This window comes from Anolis carolinensis, chromosome 3, assembly GCF_035594765.1.
Source record: "Anolis carolinensis isolate JA03-04 chromosome 3, rAnoCar3.1.pri, whole genome shotgun sequence".
Taxonomy (NCBI): Eukaryota; Metazoa; Chordata; class Lepidosauria; order Squamata; family Dactyloidae; genus Anolis; species Anolis carolinensis.
In genome coordinates this window covers 215859962-215884692 of record NC_085843.1, presented here as the reverse complement: position 1 = coordinate 215884692, position 24731 = coordinate 215859962, and the positions used below count along the sequence as shown (strand labels likewise).

General features: G+C 40.7%; 1 protein-coding gene across 2 annotated transcripts in view; it reads left to right on the top strand.

The window, feature by feature from the left end:
• Nucleotides 1-807: 807 nt before the first annotated feature.
• The window catches only part of mcu (mitochondrial calcium uniporter), a 141210-nt gene continuing 117286 nt past the window's right edge, over nt 808-24731 (top strand). The window contains exon 1 of one of the 2 annotated variants that reach the window (XM_008106671.2): nt 808-997. In XM_008106671.2, coding sequence (XP_008104878.1) covers nt 848-997 — 150 coding nt within the window. In that variant the 5' untranslated portion in view covers nt 808-847. The remainder of the gene's footprint in view (nt 998-24731) is intronic. The other variant, XM_003218539.3, reaches the window with a different exon arrangement.

Genomic DNA, 24731 nt, shown 5'->3' with positions numbered 1-24731 from the left:
GCTGTTAGCCCTAGCTTCTGCCAACCTAGCAGTTTGAAAACATGCAAATGTGAGTAGATGAATAGGTACCACTCTGGCAGAAGGTAACAGTACTCCATGCAGTCATGCCGGCCACATGACCTTGGAGGTGTCTACAGACAACGCTGGCTCTTCAGCTTAGAAATGGAAATGGCCACCAACCCCCAGAGTCAGACACGACTAGACTTAACCTTTACCTTTACCATCCTTATGAGAGGCTTCTCTCATGTCCCGGCATGGAGCTGACAGAGCAGTGGTTCCCAACCAGGTGTTTTGGACTTTAAATCCCAGCCAATCCCCAGAGTCAGGGGAAAACCTTTACCTTACCAGCTGTTAGGAACCGTGGGAGCTGAAGTCCAAAAGACAGACATAAAGGTCCAAATTGGGCACCACTGTGATAGAGGGAACTCATCCACGCTTTCCCCAGGTTGGATTCGAACCCGCAACCTTCAGTTCAGCAACCTATCACTCTGACAAGTGTTTAACCCACTGCGCCATCGGGGTCTCCCAACCTCACCTTAAGGAGTAAGGCGCACTAAGTTCGATAGGACTTGGCCACAGGCAGCCTTTGCGTTTGAGGAGGACAGGTTTCCCTTCCCAATGACAGGCCGTTCCTTGACTCTTCCGCCCCGCCTCTTTCCATAGCTGCCCCCTTCCGATTGGCGGGTGAGTCGAGGCGTGGGCGGAGCCGCCTGGCGATTGACACGCCGTTGTCCCCGCCCTTCCCCAGACAGGGCGGCGCCATTGGCTCCTCGGCGAGGGCCCCGCCCCTTTTCCAGCAGTCCCGCAGCGCTGCCTGCCGGAGAGCGGGGCCCCTTCCAGTCGAGAGATGGCGGCCACCGCGGGCAGATCGCTGCTGCTCCTCTTCCTCTCCCGGACTCCCGGCGGAGGAGGAGCGGCGGCGGGACTGGCGGCCGCCTCCGGAGGCTGCTTCCCGGGCTTGGGGAGGCACCGCCAGCAGCAGCAGCGGCACCGGACGGTGAGTGAGAGGGAAGGGAAGGGCAAGCGAGGAGGAAGCTGCCAGGCAAAGGCACCGCCCGGGAGCAGCGCGACCCAGGTCCGGCTTCTTGGGCGAATCCAAGCGGGGAGGAGAGGAGGCGGAGGCGGCACGCTGCGGGAAAAGAGGAGCAGGAGGAGGAGGAGAAGGAGAGGCGCCGCCTCTGTTGCCTCTGCAGTGCCTGAGAGGAGGAGGAGGAGGAGAAGACCCTGTGCTTCCTCTTCCCCCCAAATTGGGCGCCTGTCTCTTTAAGTGGGTTTGCTTTGGAAGCAAGGTGCCATGCTTAGTTGCTTACTTTCACCATCCATTGGGCGGGACACTCCTTCCAACTCAGCCCTGTTCTGACATGCCGGAAGACACCATCTAACCCCTCCCGACAGATGGCCACCCAACCCACTTCCTCCTCCTCTAACCCAGTTATGGGCAAACTTGGGCCCTCCAGGTGTTTTGGACTTCAACTCCCACAATTCCTGGCCTCAGGCCCCTTAAGCGGCTGAGGGGGGAAAGGAAAGGACATGAGGCCAGGAATTGTGGGAGTTGAAGGCCAGAATACCTGGAGGGCCCAAGTTTGCCCATGCCTGATCTAACCTCTCCCGACAGATGGCCATCCAGATATCCACTTTCTCCTTTTCCTCCTCTTCAGATGGGGAGTGTTGTACACTCTCAACTCTTTGGATTCCTACCTGAGGCCAAAGGGGTGTGTGTGTGTCTCTGTGTGTGTCTTTAAATGGGTTTGTTTCCGGAAAAAGTTCTCTTTTGGGGTAAAGGTGGCATGTGGCCACTTTCCCCTTCGCTGGCCCGGCATTGCTGGCAGTGTGGACTTAGATTATGATAATAATAATTATAACTTTATTTTAGTACCCCATCTCCCCAAAGGGATTTACCTATGGCACAAAGTGCCAAAAACAATACATAAAATAAACACACAGTGCAATACAAAATAAAACCATTAGTATATAAACCAACAGTTTGAACTCAGAACAGCGCCATTAACTTACAGTGTCACCTGTCGTAAAAACATGGCCAACTGTAAACAAGAAGAAAGGAAAGAGATAGTGCTTGTTGTAGCTAAGGAACAAGGGAATGGGATAAAAGTGCTGTGCTGTATCATAATTGCAAACCATTGCAGATAACCCAGTCCAGAGCCAATATTGTGGATTATCTGCCTTGAAATTCTGGGGGGCCTTCCACACAGCTGAATAAAATCCCACATTATCTGCTTTGAACTGGGATATATGGCAGTGTGGACTCAGATAATCCAGTTCAAAGTAGATATTGTGGGATTTTCAGTCTTGATATTCTGAGTTATATGGCTGTGTGGAAGGGCCTCATTTCCCTGCTCCGCTTCAAATTAGATGTTTTAAGCAGAGGCTAGATGGCTATCTGCCGGGAGTGTTTTGATTGCATCTTCCTGCATGGTTGGACTGAATGGCCTTGAGGTCCCATTTCTTATGATTTTATGAAACACTGCACACTTGTGTCCCTTATCCCCTGAATAAAATATAGGACCTTCCCAAAATGACTTTGGATCCTGCTAATGAAGAACTTAAGAGCCCACAGTGGCACAGCGGGTTAAATAGCTGAGCTGCTGAACTTGCTGACCGAAAGGCGCGCTTCGAATCCAGGGAGCGGGGTGAGCTCCCGCTGTTGGCCCTAGCTTCTTCCAACCTAGCAGTTAGAAAACATGCTAATGCGAGTAGATCAATAGGTACTGCTCCAGCAGGAAGGTAAAGGCACTCCATACAGCCATACCGGCCACAAGACCGAGGAGGTATCTACGGACAACGCCGACTCTTCGGCTTAGAAATGGAGATGAGCACCAACCCCCAGAGTCAGACTTGATTAGACTTAATGTCAGGGGAAAATGTTTATCTTTACTTAATGAAGAACATTATCACTATGTTGTCTTTAGCAATCCCTTGATCCTTCAGAATGATTCTATGGCAAACTTCTGCCATAGGGTTGCACTGGCGGACTGAGGCCCCTCCCACAGAGCTAAATAAAATCCCACATTTTCTTCTTTGAACTGAAATCTAGTTCAAAACAGATATTGTGGTATTTTATGTCCTTGATATTTTAGGTTATATGGCTGTGTGGAAGGGCCCTTAGGCATTTGCAAATCTTCCATCATAATTCCATGTTCAACCTTCAGAAGTTGACCAGGGAATTGTGCTGAAAGACATAGCACCCTTCCAAACAGTCCTATAGAACAGAATATCAAGGTACATCATCCACAATATCTGCTTTGAATTGAGGGCCCTTCCAGATAGGCCCTATATCCCAGGCTCCGATCCTAGGTTTTCTGTTTTAAACTGGATTGTATGAGTCCGCACTGCCAGATAATCTGGGATAAAAAAGAAAACTTGGGATCATATCCTGAGATATAGGGCCTGTCTGGAAGTGAATATATGGCAGTGTGGGCTCAGATAATCCAGTTCAAAGTAGATATTGTGGATTATCTGTCTCGATATTCTGGGTTGTATAGCTGTGTGGAAGGGCTCTGAGTCCACACTGCTATATAATCCAGTTCAAAGCAGATAATGTGGGATTTTATTCAGCTGTGTAGAAGGGACCTATGTTATCTTTAACTATCTTTTGATCCTTTAGCATGATTCTGTGGTGAACTTCTGCCATAGGGTTGCACTTGCGGACCTAGGGCCCTTCCACACAGCCATATAACTCAGAACATTAAGGCAGAAAATCCCACGATATCTGCTTTGAACTGGAATATCTGAGCCCACACTGATGTATATCTCAGTTCAAAGCAGATAATGTGGGATTTTATTCAGCTGTGTGGAGGGGCCCTAGAGATTCTCTAGGCATTTACAAATCTTCCATCATAATTCTACAATAAGCCTGTCAGAAGTTGACCAGGGAGTTGTGCTGACTGACCTAGGGCCCTTCCACATGGCCACATAACCTAGAATATCAAGGCAGACAACCAACAATCTCTGCCTTGAACTGGGTTATCTGAGTCCACACTGCCATATAATCCAGTTCAACGTGGAAGGGATTGAAGCCCCATTGCTCTCCCTGTAACCATTTCCTTCTCCTCTTCTCCTTCACTGAACTGAAGAAGCATCAGGCTGGAAGGAAATCCCAAGAATGGGAAACTTTCCAGTGTTTCCCAAACCCCAGTCTCTCAGGATTTTGGGGCTTCATCTCCCAGAATCCCTCCCTGATCCTTGTCAAAAGCAGAGGAAACTTCTGGGAGTTAACGTCCAAAATTATTGGAGGAATTTGGGGATCACCCCTTGATGACAAAGAGTCTCAGTCTATATAAAGAGATGTATCACAGGAAGGGATAAAAGGAATGAAACGGAAACCCAGTGTTCAGTCTGTTGTCAAACCTAAGGAAGCAGACAACAAAAGTTATTATCCAGAGGACAAAGTTCAGCCTGCGGTTGAACATTGTACTGTGGATAATAGCTTTTGTTTTCTACTTCCTTTGGTTGGGGTTATATTTCATTGAACTTTGGATATACAGTACAGGGTGTTTGAAAAAGAACTCCCTATTAACCATATAATTTAAATGGTGAATAGGGAGTTCTTTTTCAAATACCCTGCACAATGATGTCTGAATTATACTTCACTCTGTCTGGGGGAAGCCCAGTTACACACACCCAATGCTATTGCTTCTGCTTACTGCTTATCTCTTTGTTTTTTCAGTCCCTACTGAGTTTTTTTTGTGATATGCTTTTTGTCAGTAGTTGATACAGAAACGAAATTTTCACAAAAATATTAAATTCTAGCCTGGAATGTTTATGTCAAATGATGTTGCTTTCATCTGCTGCAGATGTAAAGAAAGAAAGAAAATCTTTCAGTTCCACTAGATGTCATGGAAATAGAGTCTTTGTTTGTATACCTGGCAGCTAACTAAGCCTTTTCTTGATTTTGCCTCTGAACTGGATTATATGTAATGTGGACTCAAGATAACCCAGTTCAAAGCAGATATTGTGAATTTTCTGCCTTGATATTCTGGGTTATATGGCTGTGTGGAAGGGCCCAAAGAGACAAGGAAATTGTCTATCAAACAGGTGTCTGACTGTCTCATCCACTATATGATTCAAATGTTGTTTTTTTACTTTAGCGAAATGCTGATAGTCTTTCTTAGTCGACGTGCAAATAAATCAGTGGGGAAGTGAGCAGATAACAATATAAAACCTTTTGGAAAAATAGGTTTTAACAGTTACCGTGTTGTCAAATAGTGTCTGAATAAAAAGGCAAGATTTATCGATGCAGTAAAACAAGCTGTTTTGTTACTGGAATATATTTTTGGAGAATAAAATACTTTTGATCTTCATGGTTACTAAAACAGCAATAAAACTAGGATTGTGCATGAAGAGCAACAAAACTTCTTTCTTGCAATTTTTTGAAACCTGCTACTGTCAATCATATTCAAATATGATTTCTTTACTGTCTTTTAAGAAAAACTGGTCATTTTGTGTTCTTTTTCTTTCAAGGTTATATTGGGCAGTCATGCTATGTATGCAGTAGATGGCACTCTGTATTGTTCGGGTGATTTTGAGACTGGTGGAGTTCGTTGTTATTCTGTGAGAGAGAGCTTGCTGAAGTTGCTTGACCTGTCTTTGAAGCAGTTCATGAGTTGCTGCTTCATCTTCTCATGTAGAACAGATTTCTCCGGTTGATCAGGAAGTTTTACGGGTGACGGAATTCATATTTCCGATACCGAGGACAAACCAGCATTCTCTAAGAAGCGTGCTTGTATTTTGATCACAAAGGTTGATCCTGTGAATGGGATATGTTGCCACTCAAGTACTATTACTTCTTGGCTGTTGGTATTAACCTATTGGTAGGGAGAGATTTGATGCCAGTATTTGTTGCTTTTGTTTGCAAAGAAAGTATTTTCGTTCCCTTTCTTTAGATTAACCCATTTGCACATGACATTTGACTATATAAGGCAATCTTTTTATGAAATAAGCTCAGTTCGGCAAAGGAATATTGTTGCTGTGACAAACTTCAAACAGTTTGAACCCATGCTTCTGTGATTCCCATTTGGAGAGTGTGGTTTATTTCTTTGGTGCCTCTGATTTTTGCATGCCACATTGGTTTATGATGGCACACAACTACTGGAAGCAATGCCAGTTGTAATTCAGTTGTGATTTCAAATTTTACCTCATTCTGGGCCTTTATATGGAGGTGAACAGTCTCATTTTTCTAGTAGAAAACAGTTTGAGATGAAGCTGCAGTTTTGTCCTCTGAACCTCAACACTTGGCTAATTCAACAGATGTTCATCAAGAGCTCACATTTACTAAGGAACTGTTGCCTCCTAGTGGATGAATAAGCGTTTAGTAGTACCTAATTATAAAAGATAAACGTACCTAATTATAAAAGAAACATCTCCATCATAAATTCAGTAAGACCCCTTGATCTGCAAGTTCGTTTCCGTGCTTTCAGTTATCCACAGCCAACAAGCAGCTAGAAATTATTACAAAGTTCCCCCCTTATCCACAGTTTTGCTTTGTGTGGTTTCAGTTATCTGTGGTCAATTGAGTTCTGAAAATATTATTGCTATAGAGGTCAGTTCTATCCACAGTTTTGGGCATCCATGGGGAGTCTTGGATATATCCCCTATGAATAAGGGATGTGTATCTAACTATAATTTAAAAGTCAGACTAGGTTAATAGTTGTCAAACCCGCTGAAGCACTGCAATGTATTTCTCACAATTTGTTGGTGAGACATTAGTTAAAATCTTTATTCAGTTTTATCCTACTGTGACATTTGGACGAATTCTCTTGTCATTGGTATATTTATTGTGATTACACCACCCGGTTATAAATACACAATTATAAATCAAGATGCTTATTTTCTGGCTGTCTTCCATTTGGGTACTAAATAGACATGTAAATGCTGAGTTTCAAAGAGTCTGCTGCATATTTTCAGATCCTGCCCATGGGATGTGCTTCAGACTACAACACAATGTTTAGCCAAAAAACGTTAAAGCTCTGATTCACACTGTAAAGGGAAATGTGGTCCAGTATGTCTCCATATAAGATATTCATATTATGAAATATGTTTATGTGCAGTTTTAGAAATAATTTAAAAATTATTGGAGGTAAAAAAATGAAATGGAAGGAACGTTCTGAAATGGAGTATACTATGCGATTATATTTCTCAACTAATTTTTGGTAGGACTAGCAATTATCCCAATGTGTACCTATAAATATTCATTTTCAAGGGAACCAATAATGTATATGTGGATGTTTTCTCAGTAATATAACAGAGGACCATGAATGTTCTTGAGAAATAAGAATATGTCTACTTTGCTGTATGCTAATCAGAAGAAGCTTGCAGTAATGCAAGTAATATAAATATAAAATTAATCTTATAATTCAAAGTCTATGTAACAGTGCTTATTGGAACAATTTCCAACATTGTTATTTCAACAATATGTAAATGAAAACCTTGGACTATATGAATTTCAGATCTTTACATTGAACTACAACATATATTTGCGACTGTAAGTGCTACTCAGACACGTCTTAACTCTGATTTTAATTGAGTAGTGGAGCACTGATCTGTCTTTTCATTTGGTAAATTAATTTCACCTCAGTGAGCTCTAATTATTTTTACTTTTCTTTGAGATGCATACTGTAGGAAACCATAGTACTGTGACAAAACATTTTTCTCTTACTTTTGTGAAAACTCAGATGGAAATGGTGGACATGATTGAATATTAGAACAAGCCACATTCCCAAGCATTCTCGTTTATTGTGAATTAGCTAAAATGATGGTGCACACATCTGCAGCACATGGGAACAATTAATCAAACCATCATGTTTGGGCTCGTGGTTTTTTTAATTGGCAAAGTGCAGCCTGTGACTGCAATCTATGCTTCTCCCTATGTTCAGATATTAAACTTGCCACAAAATGTCCAGTAGCACATCTAGGGGGATCAAGATGCGTATTGCCCTCTGGGATCTTAGAGGAATGGATACACTCTTTTCCACCCCAAATGTTGATTGCTGCTAATTGCCATCAAGTCTATTTTGACTTACGGCAGCCCTATGAAAGAGAGATCTCCAAGTCACCCTATCATTAACTTCCCAAATGATTCACACTAATTTAATATGACACCTGAACCTAGGGAAGTTGGAGCTTTGGCATGTTGCTGGAAAAATATATCCAAAAGGAATTGATTTATTTCTCTGAGCCTCAGTGCATGCCATATTTGGATGTCATGTTAAATAAACCATGAATCAAAGCTCTGTGATTTGTTTAGCCTCCCTCACTGAATATTGGAATACAGTAGAGTCTCGCTTATCCAACATAAATGGGCCGGCAGAATGTTGGACAAGTGAAACTGTTGGCTAATAAGGAAGGATTAAGGAAAAGCTATGTGTTGCTGCCTAGAGAAATAGCTGTTTGAAATGCTGGCGCCACCTTCCAAAGTTGGGGCTGTCGTGTTAACATTGTCCACAGGAGGTGAGCAAGGGGGCTGTTTGGGAGGTATAACATGTTTGTTTGTTTCTTTGCCCAGCTGTAATATAAATTTGCAGCAGTGTTGGTAAGAGGAGGAGCTAGTTCCGCCTGGTGCCCACAGAGAGGGGTGAGACGTGGCCAGCACAGAATTTTCCCATCGGTCATAGTGTCTGACCTGCACCGGTTGCATCTTGCCTCTCCTAACAAACACCCAGCGCTTGGAGAGGCCTGCTGCACGTTGCTGAGAAACAGCTGTTTTTCTAGGCAGCAACGCGCAGCGGGCATCTCCAAGCACCAGGTGCTTGCTGGGAGAAAAAAGTCTGTGCCAGCCGCATCTCGTTCTTCCTGACAGGCGGCTGACGCTTGGAGAGGCCCGCTGTGCATTGCTGCCTAGAAAAACTTCTGTTTCTCAGCAATGCGCAGCGGGCCTCACCAAGTGCCAGGTGCCCTCCGGGAGAAGCGAGACGCAGCTGGCAGAGACTTTTCCCTCCCAGCAAGCACCCAGCACATGGACAGGCCTGCTGCACCAACTCCAGTGTGTGTAGAGGCCCGCTGTTCTGGCCCGACAGATAGTACGGAGTGTCGGATAAGCAGAGGTCGGATAAATGAGAGACTACTGTCATTGGGCAGTGTGATGTTCTCAAGGAACACATCATGACTCCAGAGGAATCTTAGTCATTATGATGTGTAGATTGGACCAATAATTGAGAAATAATCTTAGGTTAAAGTAGTAGAACTATGCAAAATCTCTAACAGAGGAGCTTGGTAGTCGAGCCCTCCACATTTCTTGAGGTAACAGGGTACAAGACACCTGTAAAAGTGGAAAAAAACAAGGCTTTTTAAAACACTTTTTTTTAACCAAAAGAACATGTTTCTATGAATCTCTACGTCCTCCTACCCAGCTCTGTGGTCAATTTACAATAGAGGATCTAGAGCAGGCAGCCTAAAGCATGCTCCTCCAGCTGTTTGGGCATACACCTCCTAGAATTCCTGACCATTGAACAAGTTGGATAGGGCTTCTGGGAGTTGGAGGCCCAAGCAGCTGGAGGGCTGGAATTTGAATCTGTAGATCACCTAGTGTGATTCTGTGGTTAACACATTGGAAGATGTAGATTCTTAAAGATAGCATTTTAATCAAATGCACAAATAACCTAATCCATAGAAGTCAAATCTGCAAATGTGGAGGGGCAACTGCACTTAAAACACTTTCTATCACTAGCAGGAGCTTGCACCACTTTGTGCTCGTAGGTTATGAGCTTTGATGGATTAGAAGTACAATGGTTGACCACTACTTTTGAATATTGTTGAATTGAAAGTCTCATCAGGCCTAGCCAGTATAGGAAATATTCCAGCAAAATCTAGAACTCTGCAGTTTCCTACTGCTTGCTCCAGATATGTGACGTGTATATGTTTGGTGGACACTTACTTTCTATAAGTATGGCTGTACATAAAACATTAACAGTGATGTCAGATGGGAATGAAATGCAAAAACAAAAAGTGGGCTAATAATTACATTAAAGCTTAAATACTGTATTTTCTCAAATGAAAGGGCCCTTCCAGACAAGCCCTGTATCCCAGAATCTGATTCCAGGTTTTCTGCTTTAAACTGGATTATATGAGTCCACACTTCCAGATAATCTGGGATAAATCAAAAACCTGGGATCAAATCCTGGGATATAGGGCCTGTCTGGAAGGGCCCTAGGATGCACCCACCCCTACATAAACATTTCTAAAAAGGGGCACCGTCTAAGAATAGCATGTTTTTTTCTATAACTAAAGCCTTTTTCTGTTGGTGGTACTGAAATTAGTGTGCTTCTTACAATTGATGGTTTCATAGGGCCCTTCCACACAGCCATATAACTCAGAATATTAAGGCAGAAAATCCCACAATATCTGCTTTGAACTGGGTTATCTGAGTCCACACTGCCATAAATTCCATTTCAAAGCAGAAAATGTGGGATTTTATTTAGCTGTGTGGAAGGTGCCTTAGAAACAATGAAATATGGTTTATGTATGATTTATATCCAACACAAATGTATGAACCCAATATAGCTTGCGATGGGGCTGTTATATTTTTGTTCTTTGCCTGATATGGCAGTCAGTTGTCAGGAACGGTTCATTTACATTTGTAGACTTTTATCACTTTTCCGTAGCCTGCTTCCACTGGTAGACATTCCTTATTTGGTAACATCTTGAACTTGGCTTCCTTGCATAAACTTGCTCCATCCTTCTTGCTCTTCCTCACACAGCAATGACCATCTGTTTGTGGGAGAGAGTGCAAAAAAGCTTGTATGTGGCCTGCTGATGTGTTTGACATCTTGCGGAATGAGGAAAGTGGATCTGTAACACTTCTTTTAGTGCAATTCTTCTTTTTCTTTCACCATCTTTGGCTGAGAAGGCGTAGGATGAAGTTGTCTGAAATTGGCACTTATGTCAGCTGTATGTTTAATAGGGTACAATTTCTACAGGATGGGGAAACGGAAAGCCTCTTTCTACAGGCAGGGGAGAAAAAAATCCTCTGGCTTAAAAAGGGAAAGTTAGAAGGAAGAACTGAGAAAGAAATTGTTTAAAATTACATTTTAACATGGATGGATATTGTTTCCACTTCTTAGCAAATGCATGAAGCAGAATGCAGTAATGCTTTGGTTTTCACATTTTTCATATTTTGAAATTAGAAAACTACATACAAAAGTGTTCTCATTAGGAAGAAAGTGCACTAAAATGTGCATAAGCTCTGTGTTTCTTTTCTTTATAAATGGGCATAGATATACAACTGGGTCAGAACGAACCTGTGTTTGGAGGAACATTGCTACAAATAAAGAGAACCGAATGAATCCATCCTTAGCTTGATTTACCACTAGTTGCCAAATCTCCCACTATTAACTGCTACCGAAAAAAATATGCTTTATCCATATTTATCTTAATAATTGCTTATTCTTAGAATGTACGAAGAAATAGATAGTTTTTATTTGGAGTGGGAAAGGTATTGCACCCTTGATGTAGTTGTATCCCTCTTCCCAAGATATTTTGACTCCCTCGTAGATATAATTCTGCTCTTTTCCTGTCCGGAGCTCAAGAGCCTGATCTACTCAGATCCTAATCAAATCAGCAATTAAAATTTGCTGAAATAAAATAAGATGGCGACTTTAAAAATGGATACAGAAACAAAACAAAATGCAAAGAAAGTTCTCATACATATCTTCAGCTGATAAAAGTAGTCAAAACTTTACACTGTCTTGCATAGTGATTTCCTAAACGCATCCAGCTTTTTACATCTGGGATCTGGGACATAGAATTACATTCTTGGTGTGTGTGTTTTATACTCAGCCAATGCCACCATCCAGAAGTCATTTCTTGTTATTAAAATAAAGACTGCTCCTGGGCCTAAAATGGTAAGAGAGTAACTAAAACTGGCAAAAATAACTTCCTGGAGTCATTGGGGGGCAACTCATTTTTGTGTGAGAGTACTGTATAGTTTTCTAGATTCTTCAGGATGGGCTAATGCAATTCCCTAACCTTTCACATTTGCATTGTCCTCATGTAAATGAAGACTATAAACAATGAAGCCCCGAGTTGCACAGCGGGTTAAACCGCTGAGCTACTGAACTTGCTGATGGTTTGAATCTGGGGGAGCAGAGTGAGCTCTTGCTGTTATCTCCAGCTTCTGCCAACTTAGCGATTCAAAACATGCAAATATGGGTAGATCAATAGGTACCGCTCTGCCGGGAAGGTAACAGCGTTCCATGCCGTTATGCCGGCCACATGACCTAGGAGGTGTCTACGGACAACACTGGCTCTTTGGCTTAGAAATGGAGATGAGCACCAACCCCCAAATTGGACACTGCTAGATTTATGTCAGGGGACAACCTTTACCTTATAAACAGTGATGGCATCTAGCATATATTTTTGTAAATGTTTTTTTTAAAAAAAGCAAACGGGAAAACCCTGGATTCAGACTTGATAGTTGAGTCTGGGCACAAAGTAATCATTCCATGAAAACATTTATTTTATTAGCCATTCTGATCACAGTGAGAGTAATAGAAATGTTTATATAAAGAAAAACATAAGCCTAATAGTAGCAGAATGGACATGAATTATGTGGTGGAGGTACAGTAGACTGTCAGTTAACTGGAACTCAAACAACTGGAAGACTCAAGCAAGTAGCAAAATAATTCAAATAATTGAATAGAAAGCTGCTTTTATATTACAGTAAAACTGTGTTACATTAAGTTACATTTGTCTTTATTTGTCTTAATTTGCTATTGTAGGTTCCTCATGTAGAGTCTGGCATCCTTAAGGAATACAAATAATAGCTGGGAGGTTTTTTTCTGGTATTCAACCAGGATAAAAGAAAAGTTTTGGAAATAACAGCACCCTGTATCCATGATTCCATTTCCAAGTAAATGTATTTATTTGGAGCTAAATGCCACTGAAGGTGATGAGAATGAATTCTTGGAATTAATTCTGAAAGTTTAATTCATGCACATTTTCTTTCCAAACTTCTCAGTTGTGCCTCCCCTGATAATTGTCCTGAAGCTATGGATTAGCCTTTTCCTGCTGATTTACCTTTTTGTTTGTTTTGTTGTGCTAAACTCTGAAGTTGCTTACATTTTCTAAAACCCCAACCTCCCATGATTTGGAAATTTAGCTGTAAAGGCCTCCTGTTTCTTGTTTCTCAGAACATCCACGACTAGAAGGAAATGGAAGGAAAGATGCATAAAGACTGTTGCTGGAGTAGTTTTGTCCTCCTTTCTTAGTAGCATTGCACTCAGAGGAGACTAGGATGGGGACAGCTAAGTTGGGAGTTAGAATATACATAGAAATGTTTGCTTTATATAGTACCTTTCTGGGGAGAAAAAGGAAAAAAAGTGATATTACAACTCAAAGAACAAAACGTGCCTCCCATAGAAATGAAGAATGAAATAAACAATTGTGCCAAGAAGCCATTGGACAGTTTCCAGCTGTGGGATGTGATCGTACTTTGACCATGTGTGTCAACTTTATACCCATAAAACACAGAGGAAGGTGAAGGTTCTTCTGGCACATAGTTGGAGTGCACTCAGATGCAGGTTACTGAGTGGAAAACGTGCCTGGATTGAACCCCGTCCTCCCCTTCCCTCCCTTTTTCCTTTCTTTGATCACACTCCCAGTTAAGCTCAGTAGAGCTGCACGATTTTTCATTTGGATTGTACACTGCTAGAATTAGAGAGGAGAACCAGTGTGGTGTTGTAGTTGGAGCGTTGGATTATGACTTTGAAGACCAGGGTTCAAATCCCTCCATGGCTGTAGAAACTCATTGGGTGACCTTGGGCAAGTCACGTTCTCTCCACCTCAAAGGACATCCCACCTGAACACATCTTGCCAAGACACCCTTGTGATAGGTTCATCTTCAGGTAGCAATAAGTCGGAAACACCTTGAAGGCACAGAAAAGCACAAAGAGTTAAAGAAGGCCAGTCCTTAAAGAGCTTGTTTGTTGTCTTCTGCCAGTTCCTCTAAAGGAGTTATAGCAATACAGGCAGTGCCCAAGTTACAAACAAGATAGTTTCTTTAGGTATTTATTTATTTATTTATTTATTTCCAGCATTTATACCCCGCCCTTCTCACCCGGGGGGACTCAGGGCGGCTTACAACAGTTGGCAACATTTAATGCCAAGAACATAATAAAACAAAAACAGTACATATCATCAATTAAAACTATAAAAATACATCATTAAAATACATTATAACATTTTAAAGTTGAATTGCACGTAAGTCGGACCAGGTATATTTTTAAGTGTAACTCAAGCCATATATATATAATGTGTGTGTATGTATATGTACGTGTACAAACTCACTCACACACACACGCACACACACACACACACATACGTATATATAGAGAGAGCAAGCTTTGAATAGCATAGGGAAGGGGTGATACCCCTGCAGTGTTTGTTTTGCTTAGAGATGCGAAGACCTGGAAAAAAACGGAACAAATTGGGGGAAAAAAGTTTTTTCCCATTTTTTTTCCAAATTTATCCCCCCCCCCCCCCCGGAAAAATTGAAGTGTGTGTAGAATATGTTAGTTTCCAAAGATAAATAATATAGCTATCACATGGTATTCAAACTATATAACATGCAGACGTTAATGAAAGATTTTAGAGACTTTTTTGTTTCTGTAGACTCCCCCCCCCCCCATTTTTCTGGGGAAAATGGCTTCAGAAAAAATCTTTTCCCCCCAATTTTCTGTTGTTTTTTTTTCAGGCGTTTCCATTTCTGGTTTTGCTGTCAGTGCTCCTGTTCAGAAGATTTCACTGCACTTTCTGGCCCTGTGGTCATTGGATTTTGGAAAATTTGGCTTGTTGTAGAAACAAGGATTGGCGAGTAAGCTTCAGAGAAGATGCCTTTCCTCCATGATAACTCTTTCAGGAGTGAATTTCACTTCTGAGGGGTAGATTTCTCTCACTTCCTGGTGTCTCACCCCTGTTCTTAACTATGAGTCATGTGTAAGTGGGATATTTGTAACTCGGGAACTGCCTGTACTACCCAATGAATTCTTCAAAGAAGACATCCACATTCTGGCTGTCTGCGTTGTGAATGCCAGCTGGAAAATGCTTGTACCAAAAAAGTGGGGGATCAGAAGGATAAGGAAGACTTTGGTTTTACTGGTTTATGCTTTTCCTTAGCCTACACACAGCATAGTCATCTTTAATCTTGGACAATGTACTTCTCCTGAGATCGGAAAATTTATTAATGACTCTTTGTTCATTGATGGGTCTATGAACCGTAATAAAACTGTGCTTGTACTTGCATAGTCATCGTAATCAAAAATAGCAACAAAAAAATCCATCATCAAATGTATATGTTTCTTTCCTACTTGTTCTCTTGCAGAATTAGACCAACTTCTGAAGTACCTTCCTTTTGATTTCACTCTTAAGTCTAAAATTATATTGAATGCAGAAGAAGATAGTCAAGCTTCTAATATTCCTGTTTCTTGATTTCACTCGAAAACAGAAAATACATTTAAAGGGGAACAGAAAACTGTGGATTGATCTCTCAAGTAGATACAATCTTGCTACTGTTTGTGTTTGTGCACTCTCTCCTACTGCTGAGTAAAGTATCTTGTGGGCCTCCAGATTCACCTGAAAATTAAATCAATTCATTGCGCATAGCATGGGTACATTCATGGTATTTTTGTGTATCTTCAAGTCAATTCATACTAAAACCCCTTTTTGGTTGCCAAGATGGGTTTGCCTTTGCGTACCTCCGAAAGTGAGAAAGTATGACTTTCTCTCTTGTACATATACTCATACCTGCACGCATAAACATATGAGTGTATATGTGTGTGTGAGAGAGAGGGAGAGAAAACTATTGTGAACTTTACAGTTTATGACTCGCTGTGTTTCTTCTCCTTGAAGTTGGCAACAGTATACTAAGATAAGAGATATCTATAACTGAGATACAAGAGATAGTATGTTATTGTTATATTCGAAACATCAAATGTGTTATCACGCAGCAGGTTTTTTACTTATATACACAACATAAAGTTTCCTGCCTTCAACTCCCCAGCCCTTTGACTTACCAACCCCAGTGGAAACTGAGCTCCCTTGCAAAAAGCCCATTCTCTTCGCATGCTATTTTGGTTTCATTTGTCAACTTGAAATGGTTTGCTTGGTTTATACTGTCCTGGAATGGCTTCTAAAAGATTTTGGAAAACACACTGTAAATGAAAACATAAGCGTCCTTGGTTGCTCTCAACAGCAGCTTTCAGCATGCAAACACGTTAAAACAAATTCCTTGGAAAACCTCTCTGAGTGTCAATAGATTGGCTGCATTTCTCTCTGCAATTAATAGATCCCTGTGAAAATGCTGCTCTCCATGTAATCTGTTGGATGTGTCTGTCCATTTAAAAGCAGTGAAATAAAGTAAAAATCTCAGAATTGATGAAAATGCTGCAGGAATGTATTCAGAATGATCCAGTGCTTTAATGCAGATTTTTCCAGATGTATAACTTGGTGAAGAGTGATAGTAATATAGTGAAGCCATGCCTTTGTTTAGACAGGAATTACATGACTATGTTTCCTTCCTGTTCTAAATTATTTTGTAGATGGTGAGAACAGAGAGAAGAGAATGCATCTGGTCAGTTCAGTCCATTACCTTGTTGGTGTTAATAGGGTTGATAATGAAATTACACCACTATTTAATAGGTATGAAATAGTGAATCACACAAGTATTGAAGATGTGCAACAATCTAGGTGTAGGGAATGCTTCTGCTATTGATTAGGTGATGACACAGTTGAAAAATAAATGTACATATGTTGAAACTTCCTAGGATCAAACAGAATTTGTTGATGGTAATGGAATTATTTTTGTGGTTTATTTGGAAGGATACATTTCTTAATGTTTCAAAACGGAACATGTGGCACGGAAGACATAGTACATCATCCTTATTCAAATATATGGATAGCAAAGGAACTATGTATATAGAAATATTCCAACCACAGTAAATTGAAACCAGTTCATCTGCACCTTTATCACGACACAGTATGATTTAACACACTCTTTCTGTGCTACTGAGAAATTGGTGAAAAATGTAGGCACCATTTATAATGTGCAAACATTTAATAATATTAATAGCAGAGAAGTGGTTTCTCAACCATCAGTCTGATTGGTTTGATATTACACTAACATCTCCTATTTGATACATAATTGCTTAGTAGTATTTGCATTTCTAGGAAGTTATTCCTCAACTTTAAGCAGTCACAGTACTATCCTATGCATTCTCACTCAGAAGTAGATCTCATTGAGTTTCAAGAAAGTGCATGTGAAATTGCATTTGAAGATATCAAGTGTGAGTTTTGTGTCAAGCAGCTATTCCTCAAGCCTTTGGCTTAATAGGAACAACGTATTACTTCTGCATAATAAAATGCTGGGCTTTTAGCAGGTTACCCGACCCTTTCCAACTCAGCAGCAGGCAAATGTAATGCTCCAGTTAGATTGCTCTTCAGACTGAACCTTCCTTTAGTCAGATTGTTTCTGATAATGAAGCTTACTTCATATAGTTCATTGGCGAGCCATGTCACATAATGCATTTTCAAGGTGGAACTGTAAAATGTATTACTAATACATTTAACAAGGTAATGTAGCATTTGCTTGAATTAGGTGACTTGTCTGCTGCCATTGTGAAGATAAAATGTGTATTTAGAAAAACCTTTATTCTCTGCCAGAGTGTGTCTGTGTCCAATTCAAGCTGCTGAGGTTGACCTTTCAAGTCCTTTATCATCTGACTTCAAACTCAAGAGATCACCGTCAGTAAAATCTGTTCTGACTACTTCGTTGTCCTGAACAAGGAATAGACTTTTTCTTTGGGGGTTCTTCTTGCCGTTTCTTGTATTTCTTCTTCATCATATGGCAGTTTTTGTTACTCTTAAATTTTCGAAAAGAAATGAAAACTTCCTTTTAATGTGTGTCTGTGTGTCTTCAATTCTCATGCAAACTTACGATAGCTGAATGAATTTCATAGGCTTTTTAAAGGCGAGGAATATTCAGAGCTGGTTTTGCCTGTTCCTTCCTCTGAAATATTGCGTATAATATCTAGTATTTGTTGATGGTCTTCCAACCAAGTACTAACCAGAGTTGAGCTTGCTTAGCTTCCAAGATCAGTCGGAATCTGATACCTTTAGGGGTTTAAGGCCTAGTGCCTATCACCAATTAAACAAAGTACCATCAATTATTTTAGTGGTTACTAGCTGTGCCCGGCCACACGTTGCTGTGGCGAAGTCTGGTGGTATGGGAAATAAAGTATTGAGGAATTGGTGGTAGTTAAGGTCAAGGGTAAAGGTTTTCCCCAGAGATTAAGTCCAGTCGTGTCTGACTCTGGGGGTTGGTGTTCATCTCCATTTCTAAGCCGAAGAGCCGGCGTTGTCCGTAGACTCCTCCAAGGTCATGTGGGATGACTACATGGAGCAGCGTTACCTTCCCGCCGGAGCAGTACCTATTGATGCACTCACATTTGCATGTTTTCGAACTTCTGGGTTGGCAGAAGCTGGGGCTAACAGTGGGGGCTCTCTCCGCTCCCCCAATTGAAACCTGTGGCCTTTCGGTCCAGAAGTTCAGCAGCTCAGCGCTTTAACACGCTACGCCATCAGGGGATATTATTTCCTAAAGGTTGTGAATATACAATATTTCTGATTGTTTTTTTTTGTTTGTTGGAGGCAAGTATGAATGCTGCAATTAGGAAAAATGATTAGGATGTAATGGCCTTGCAGCTTTAAAGCCTGGCTGTTTCCTCCCTGAGTGAATTTTTTGTTGGGAGGTGTTAGCTGGCCCTGATTGTTTCCTGTCTGGAATTCCCTTGTTTTCAGAGTGGTGTTGTTTGCGATATTTTATGTGCTTCTACTGTCTGTGGCCATGAAAAAACAGAGGATTTTCCAGACTTTGATGATGGGAATACTTTGTTGGGAGGTGTTAGCTGGCCCTGATTCTTTCCTGTTTGGAAATCCCTTGTTTTCAGAGTGGTGTTGTTTGCAATATTTTATGTGCTTCTACTGTCTGTGGCCCTGAGAAAACAGGATTTGCCAGGCTTTGATGATGGGAATACTTTGTTGGGAGGTGTTAGCTGGCCCTGATTGTTTCCTGTGTGGAATTCCCCTCTTTATTTACTGTCCTGGTTTTAGAGATTATATTGTTCTGCATTATTCTATCCCAGTAATTATTTCATATTAAAGAAGAATCTCACTTATCCAACATTCGCTTATGCAATGTTCTGGATTATCCAATGCAGTCTGCCTTTTCATAATCAATGTTTTTGTAGTCAGTGTTTTAAATTCATTGTGATATTTTAGTGGTAAATTTGTAAATACAGTACAGTAGAGTCTCACTTATCCAACATAAACGGGCTGGCAGAACGTTGGATAAGTGAATATGTTGGATAATGAGGAATTAAGGATAACCCTATTAAACATCAAATTAAGTTATGATTTTACAAATTAAGCACCAAAACATCATGTTAGACAACAAATTTGTCAGAAAAAGTAGTTCAATACACAGTAATGCTATATAGTAATTACTGTATTTATGAATTTAGCACCAAAATATCACGATATATTGAAAGCATTGACTACAAAAATGCGTTGGATAATCCAGAACGTTGGATAAGCGAGACTCTACTGTAAATACTACATAGCATTACTGCGCATGGAACTACTTTTTCTGTCAAATTTGTTGTATAATATGTTTTTGTGCTTAATTTGTATAACGATTACCTAATTTGATGTTTAATCGGCTTTTCCTGAATCCCTTCTTATTATCCAACATATTCACTTATCCTGCCAGCCTGTTTACGTTGGATAAGTGAGACTCTACTGTATATTTCTAATCTTATATTATCTGCTCAGAACTGGATTATATGAGGCTCCTTCTTCACAGCTGTATAAAATGCACACTGAAGTGGGTTATATGGTAGTGTGGAGTCAAGATAATCCAGTGCAAAGCAGATAATATAAGATTATAAATGGGTTATATAGCTGTGTGGAAGGGCCTTGAGTCTACACTGCCATATAATCCAGTGCAAATTAGATAATCTGTGGAAGAAGTCTAAGTGAGGCCTAAATCGGCCTGTCCCCTAACTGAAACCTGGCTGTCCCTTGGTTGCTAGGCAACCAAGTGGGCAGAGATTAGCCCTCTAAACTGGCAGCAATTGGATAAAAAAAAATATTGCTCTCCCTCTAATTAGGACTTTATTTTTCTTTTCTTTTTGTTGTATCAACCTTGAGGCGTGGATGATGGGTTGTGTTGTCAAATTTTGAGGTTGGGGGGCCTGTACTTTTGTTGTTTTGTGAATTGCCGTGATGCCATCACTCTTTTATATATATATAGATTCTATTGGGCTTGTATTAATAGCATGCCACTATTTTGTTACTTCGTTCAGACATTTTGCTTGTCAGCTTTTAGACTTAAGATTGAAATTCTTTGAGCTTTGAATTTACTGCAAATGATTTTGCTTGCCTTAAAGATTGAAAGATGGTCTATAAATACAGATACATAAAGTATGGTTGTAGAAGTATATGATATGGGTTAATTCATGAAAGCTGCCTAGCTGTGACTTTGAGACATCTATCTCAGGCAGAGCTTGGAAAAATTACATTTTGAACTACAACTCCCAAAATACCCTGGGAATTATTGTCCAAAAATGTAATTTTCCCAGTTTTTTGTCTGAACAGACACACAGTATATTGTTAAGCATGTTCTTGATGAGTCGTACCAATTATTACTGCCTGTAACTGATCCCATGCCTGGTAAATAGAAGAAAAGATAATACTGATGGATCCTGCATAATAGGGGGTCTTGCTCCCAGATGACAATTCTGATTCTTCTGATCCCCAAGTTAAACTAAAAGTAGCAAATTATAGCTTTTATAGCAAAGCGAAGTCTTGGAGGGATCTTCAGGCGTATGTTCATTTCTCTGCATAATGTTTTCATGACCGTACTTTTCCTGATTGTGTCAACCTGTCTATAGATAGTTTGGGACTAGTTCAGTTGACATGGCAGATAAAAGCAGTCATCTTTGGATTATCATTTAATAAGGTGACTATTGATGTTTCCCCATCTGTTTGGAGGCAAGTAGTCCATGACAGTCTGAACTAAACCTGAGAATTTGGGGCAGGATATGGGGCACATTAATGAAGTTTATGGTTTTGTTATTTGCCTTCAAATACTTTCTAACTTACAAGTAATCCTATCACATGGTTTTCTTGGCAAGATTTGGTCAGTAGAAGTTTGCCTTTGCCATCCTCTGAGGCTGAAAGGGTATACTGTAACTGTCCCCAATATCATGTACTGGGTTTCCATGGCTGAACTGCGATTCAAGCTCTGGTTCAATGTTTAAACCAGTATAACATGTTGGTTCTTGTCCCTAGTGTACTACTTTTTTTTTAACAGCATAGTAGTCCATTTAGTGTAGAGCTGAAGCTGGTCTATTCTATTTATTCTACAGACTTATTTCCTGCTTGCTCTTAGGTTCAGTACTCCACCTGGCATAGTGCCTACACAGATGGGAGAGTTTTAAATAGATAATGAGTTGATTTCTGCTAATGATATGATAAGCATTTAAGAAACATTGAAGGGAAAATACAAGGAAGGCTTTAGCTATTGGTCTATGTTTTTAATATGGTGTGGGAAAGCCCAGCCAAAACGCATCTGTCTATAAATCATAAAGCAAGAGTGGACACTTGAAGAACTGTGTGATGGCAGTAGAACAGTGAATGGACCAAGAAAGGAAAATCCAGAAATGATTGTTGTAATGCTCTCTTCAAAAAAGGCCTCTTCATTGAATGTTGTTGCTAGACATTAAACAGAGCCTCACTGTGAATGTAAAGCAAGTACTATAAATGTTTTTCACAACTCAGCAATTCTGCTGCTGCTCTGTCTAACATAAAACTGTCTGGCAGAGCTGGGAATTATGTGGCTCTCCAGAGAGATTACATCTCCCAACAATCCTCACATTTGACTGTACTGGTCAGGACTGTTGGGACTTGAAGTTCAGTATCATTGCAAGAAATATCTGATTCTTCTTTGGCTGCATGGAGATGACTTTGTTTTGAAAGAATGGTCTCAAGTGGATCTGAAGCCTTATGAACTGTGACTTACAAAGACATGGATGGTCACCATGGAAGTGCACTCTTCCTTTGCTCATGTATCTTTGCTAAGACCTTGGCTTGCATTAAGCCATCATTTTCCTGTAATTTTAATACCAGCTAATGACCGAGATCCTGTCTTATATACACAGAGACACAGAGCAGAAGGCACCACACATATAACTCCATACCTTCTTCCTTACATCTGCCACGTCCCATGCAGTGCTGCAACAGCTGTTAAATGCCTTCGAAGGGGAAAGGGAGGTGACAGATCAGTAGGAACTGCTGCTTCTCATCCTTCTTGTAGAATAAAAAAGGAATCATCTATGAGTAGAGTGGCAAAAGGTGAGAGCTTAGTCCATCCTTGAGATGCTGTGTGTTTCAGGTGTATACAAAATGTAAATGAATTTCATGTTTCAGACTTAAGCTCCATCTTCAAGATAGCTCATTGTGTATATATATACAGGGATTCAAAAAATAAAATAAAAATAATCAAAAATATGCAGATGACACCCAACTCTATTACTCATTTCCACCGAAAGCTAAGGAAGCCGCTCAGACCCAGGAACCGGTGTCTGGCTGCTGTAATGGACTGGATGAGGACTAACAAATTGAAATTGAATCCAGATAAGACCAGGGTCCTGCTGGTCAGTCATAAGGTAGATCAGGATATAGCGTGGCAACCTGAGTTGGATGGTTTTATACTCTCCCTGAAGACTCAGGTCCACAGTTTGAGTGTCCTTCTGGACTCATAGCTAAGCTGGAGGCCCAGGTGTCAGCAGTAGCCAGAAGGGCCTTTGCACAATTAAAAGTTGTGCGCCGACTGTGACCTTATCTTGAGAAGCCAGACTTGGTCATGGTGGTCCACACCTTGGTTACATTCCACTTAGATTACTGTAATGAGCTCTATGTGGGGCTGCCCCTGAAGAGTGTCCAGTAACTGCAGTTAGTCCAAAGAGCGGCAGCCAGGTTACTTCCAGGTGTTGGATCCAGTGAGTGGTCAACCCTTCTGCTACAGCACTTGCACTGCCTGCCAATTTGTTTTCGATCGCAATTCTAGGTCCTGGTTTTGACCTTTAAAGCCCTAAACGGTTCAGGTCCAACTTACTTATCTGACCACATCTCCTCATACCAACCGGCCCGCTCTTTAAGATCATCTGGTGAGGCCCTACTCTCACCATCACAAATGCGCCTAACGTTGACAAGAGAGAGGGCATTTTCGGTGGCCGCCCTGACCCTGTGAAACACCCTCCCAAAAGAAATTAAAACAGTTTCCTCCCTTTCTTCTTTCAAGAACCAATTAAAAACTTTCCTGTTTAAACAGGTCTTTAGTGAAGCTGGAGTGATAAGAAACACCATAATGTTTACAGACTGGAACAAGTGCAATATGATCTGACGTGATGCCACAAGAATGTGAATGGATATTATTACTGTTTTTAAACTGTTTATTTTATGTTATATTTATATTTATTACTGATGTATTTGGATTGTTGTTTATATGATTTTAATATGTTGTAAGCTGCTTTGGGTTCTGCGAGGGAGAAAAGTAGGATATAAATAAAGTTTTTTTTATTATTATTATTATTATTAATAATAATAATAAAATATGGGACACTTCTGGTCCCAAGTATTTCAGATAAGAGATGTCAATAGATTTTCCTATTTACTTGTGCAAGTAGCCTTTCTTTTTATGTAACTGAGATGCTTTCCTGAGCATGAGGTGCTACCATAGGATTAAATTCCTTAAAGCCAGTTTGTATACATGCGCTCTCTCTCTCTCTCTCTCTCTCTCTCTCTCTCTCTCTCTCTCTCTCTCTCTCTCACACACACACACACACACACACACACACACACACACACACACACACACACATATTTCTAAAGTGGCTTTGTGTACTGTCAAAATGTATACAATTTTTTCAAAAGTACTGAAAATGCTTCTCTAAGTTAAAGACTTGGAATGGATATGAGCTTTTTTTATACACAGAAATTCACAGTTTCACTCAATGACTCGCTTGCCAGAGGGGAAACTGCTGCACTGATTGGAGGTCTCTCTGAGCTAGTGCTATGCATCATGTAAAAAATGCTGATGTTGCAGCAGAAATGAAGTTTAAGAAGCTCCTCTGGGGTTGAAGCAAAAAAAAAAGTGAAATAAATGAAAGCTACATTACAGATAAGGTAATGTTGGACATGCTCGAGGTCTTGCTTTGGGGCAAATGTGGTCACCTCACACTGGAGTTACAGATGTAATTAAATTATTTGGGCATTGGATTTGATGATAAAACAAGAGGCTCGGCAGTGACTCCTCTGACACACTAGAGCTAAAAAAGATTTCCTCACTCATTCTTATACAGCATTGGGAAGCTTGGAGTAACAGCATTTGGAACAATTTTCAAAAGCCACTGTCAGAAAAGATAGTCAAGTTGGTTCTTGTAATCAGTAAGAAATTGGGGATTGCAACATAATACGAGTAACTTTATTATATAAAATACTAGGACTTTTGTGTACAGTGTGATATAGTAGAGGCTAAAGCTCAATTGTAGGGGCCACAGTTGCGTAGCGGGTTAAACTGCTGAGCTGTGGAACTTGCTTACCAAAAGGTTGGCAGTTCGCATCCTCTGAACGGGGTGAGCTCCCATTGTAAGCCCCAGCTTCTGTCA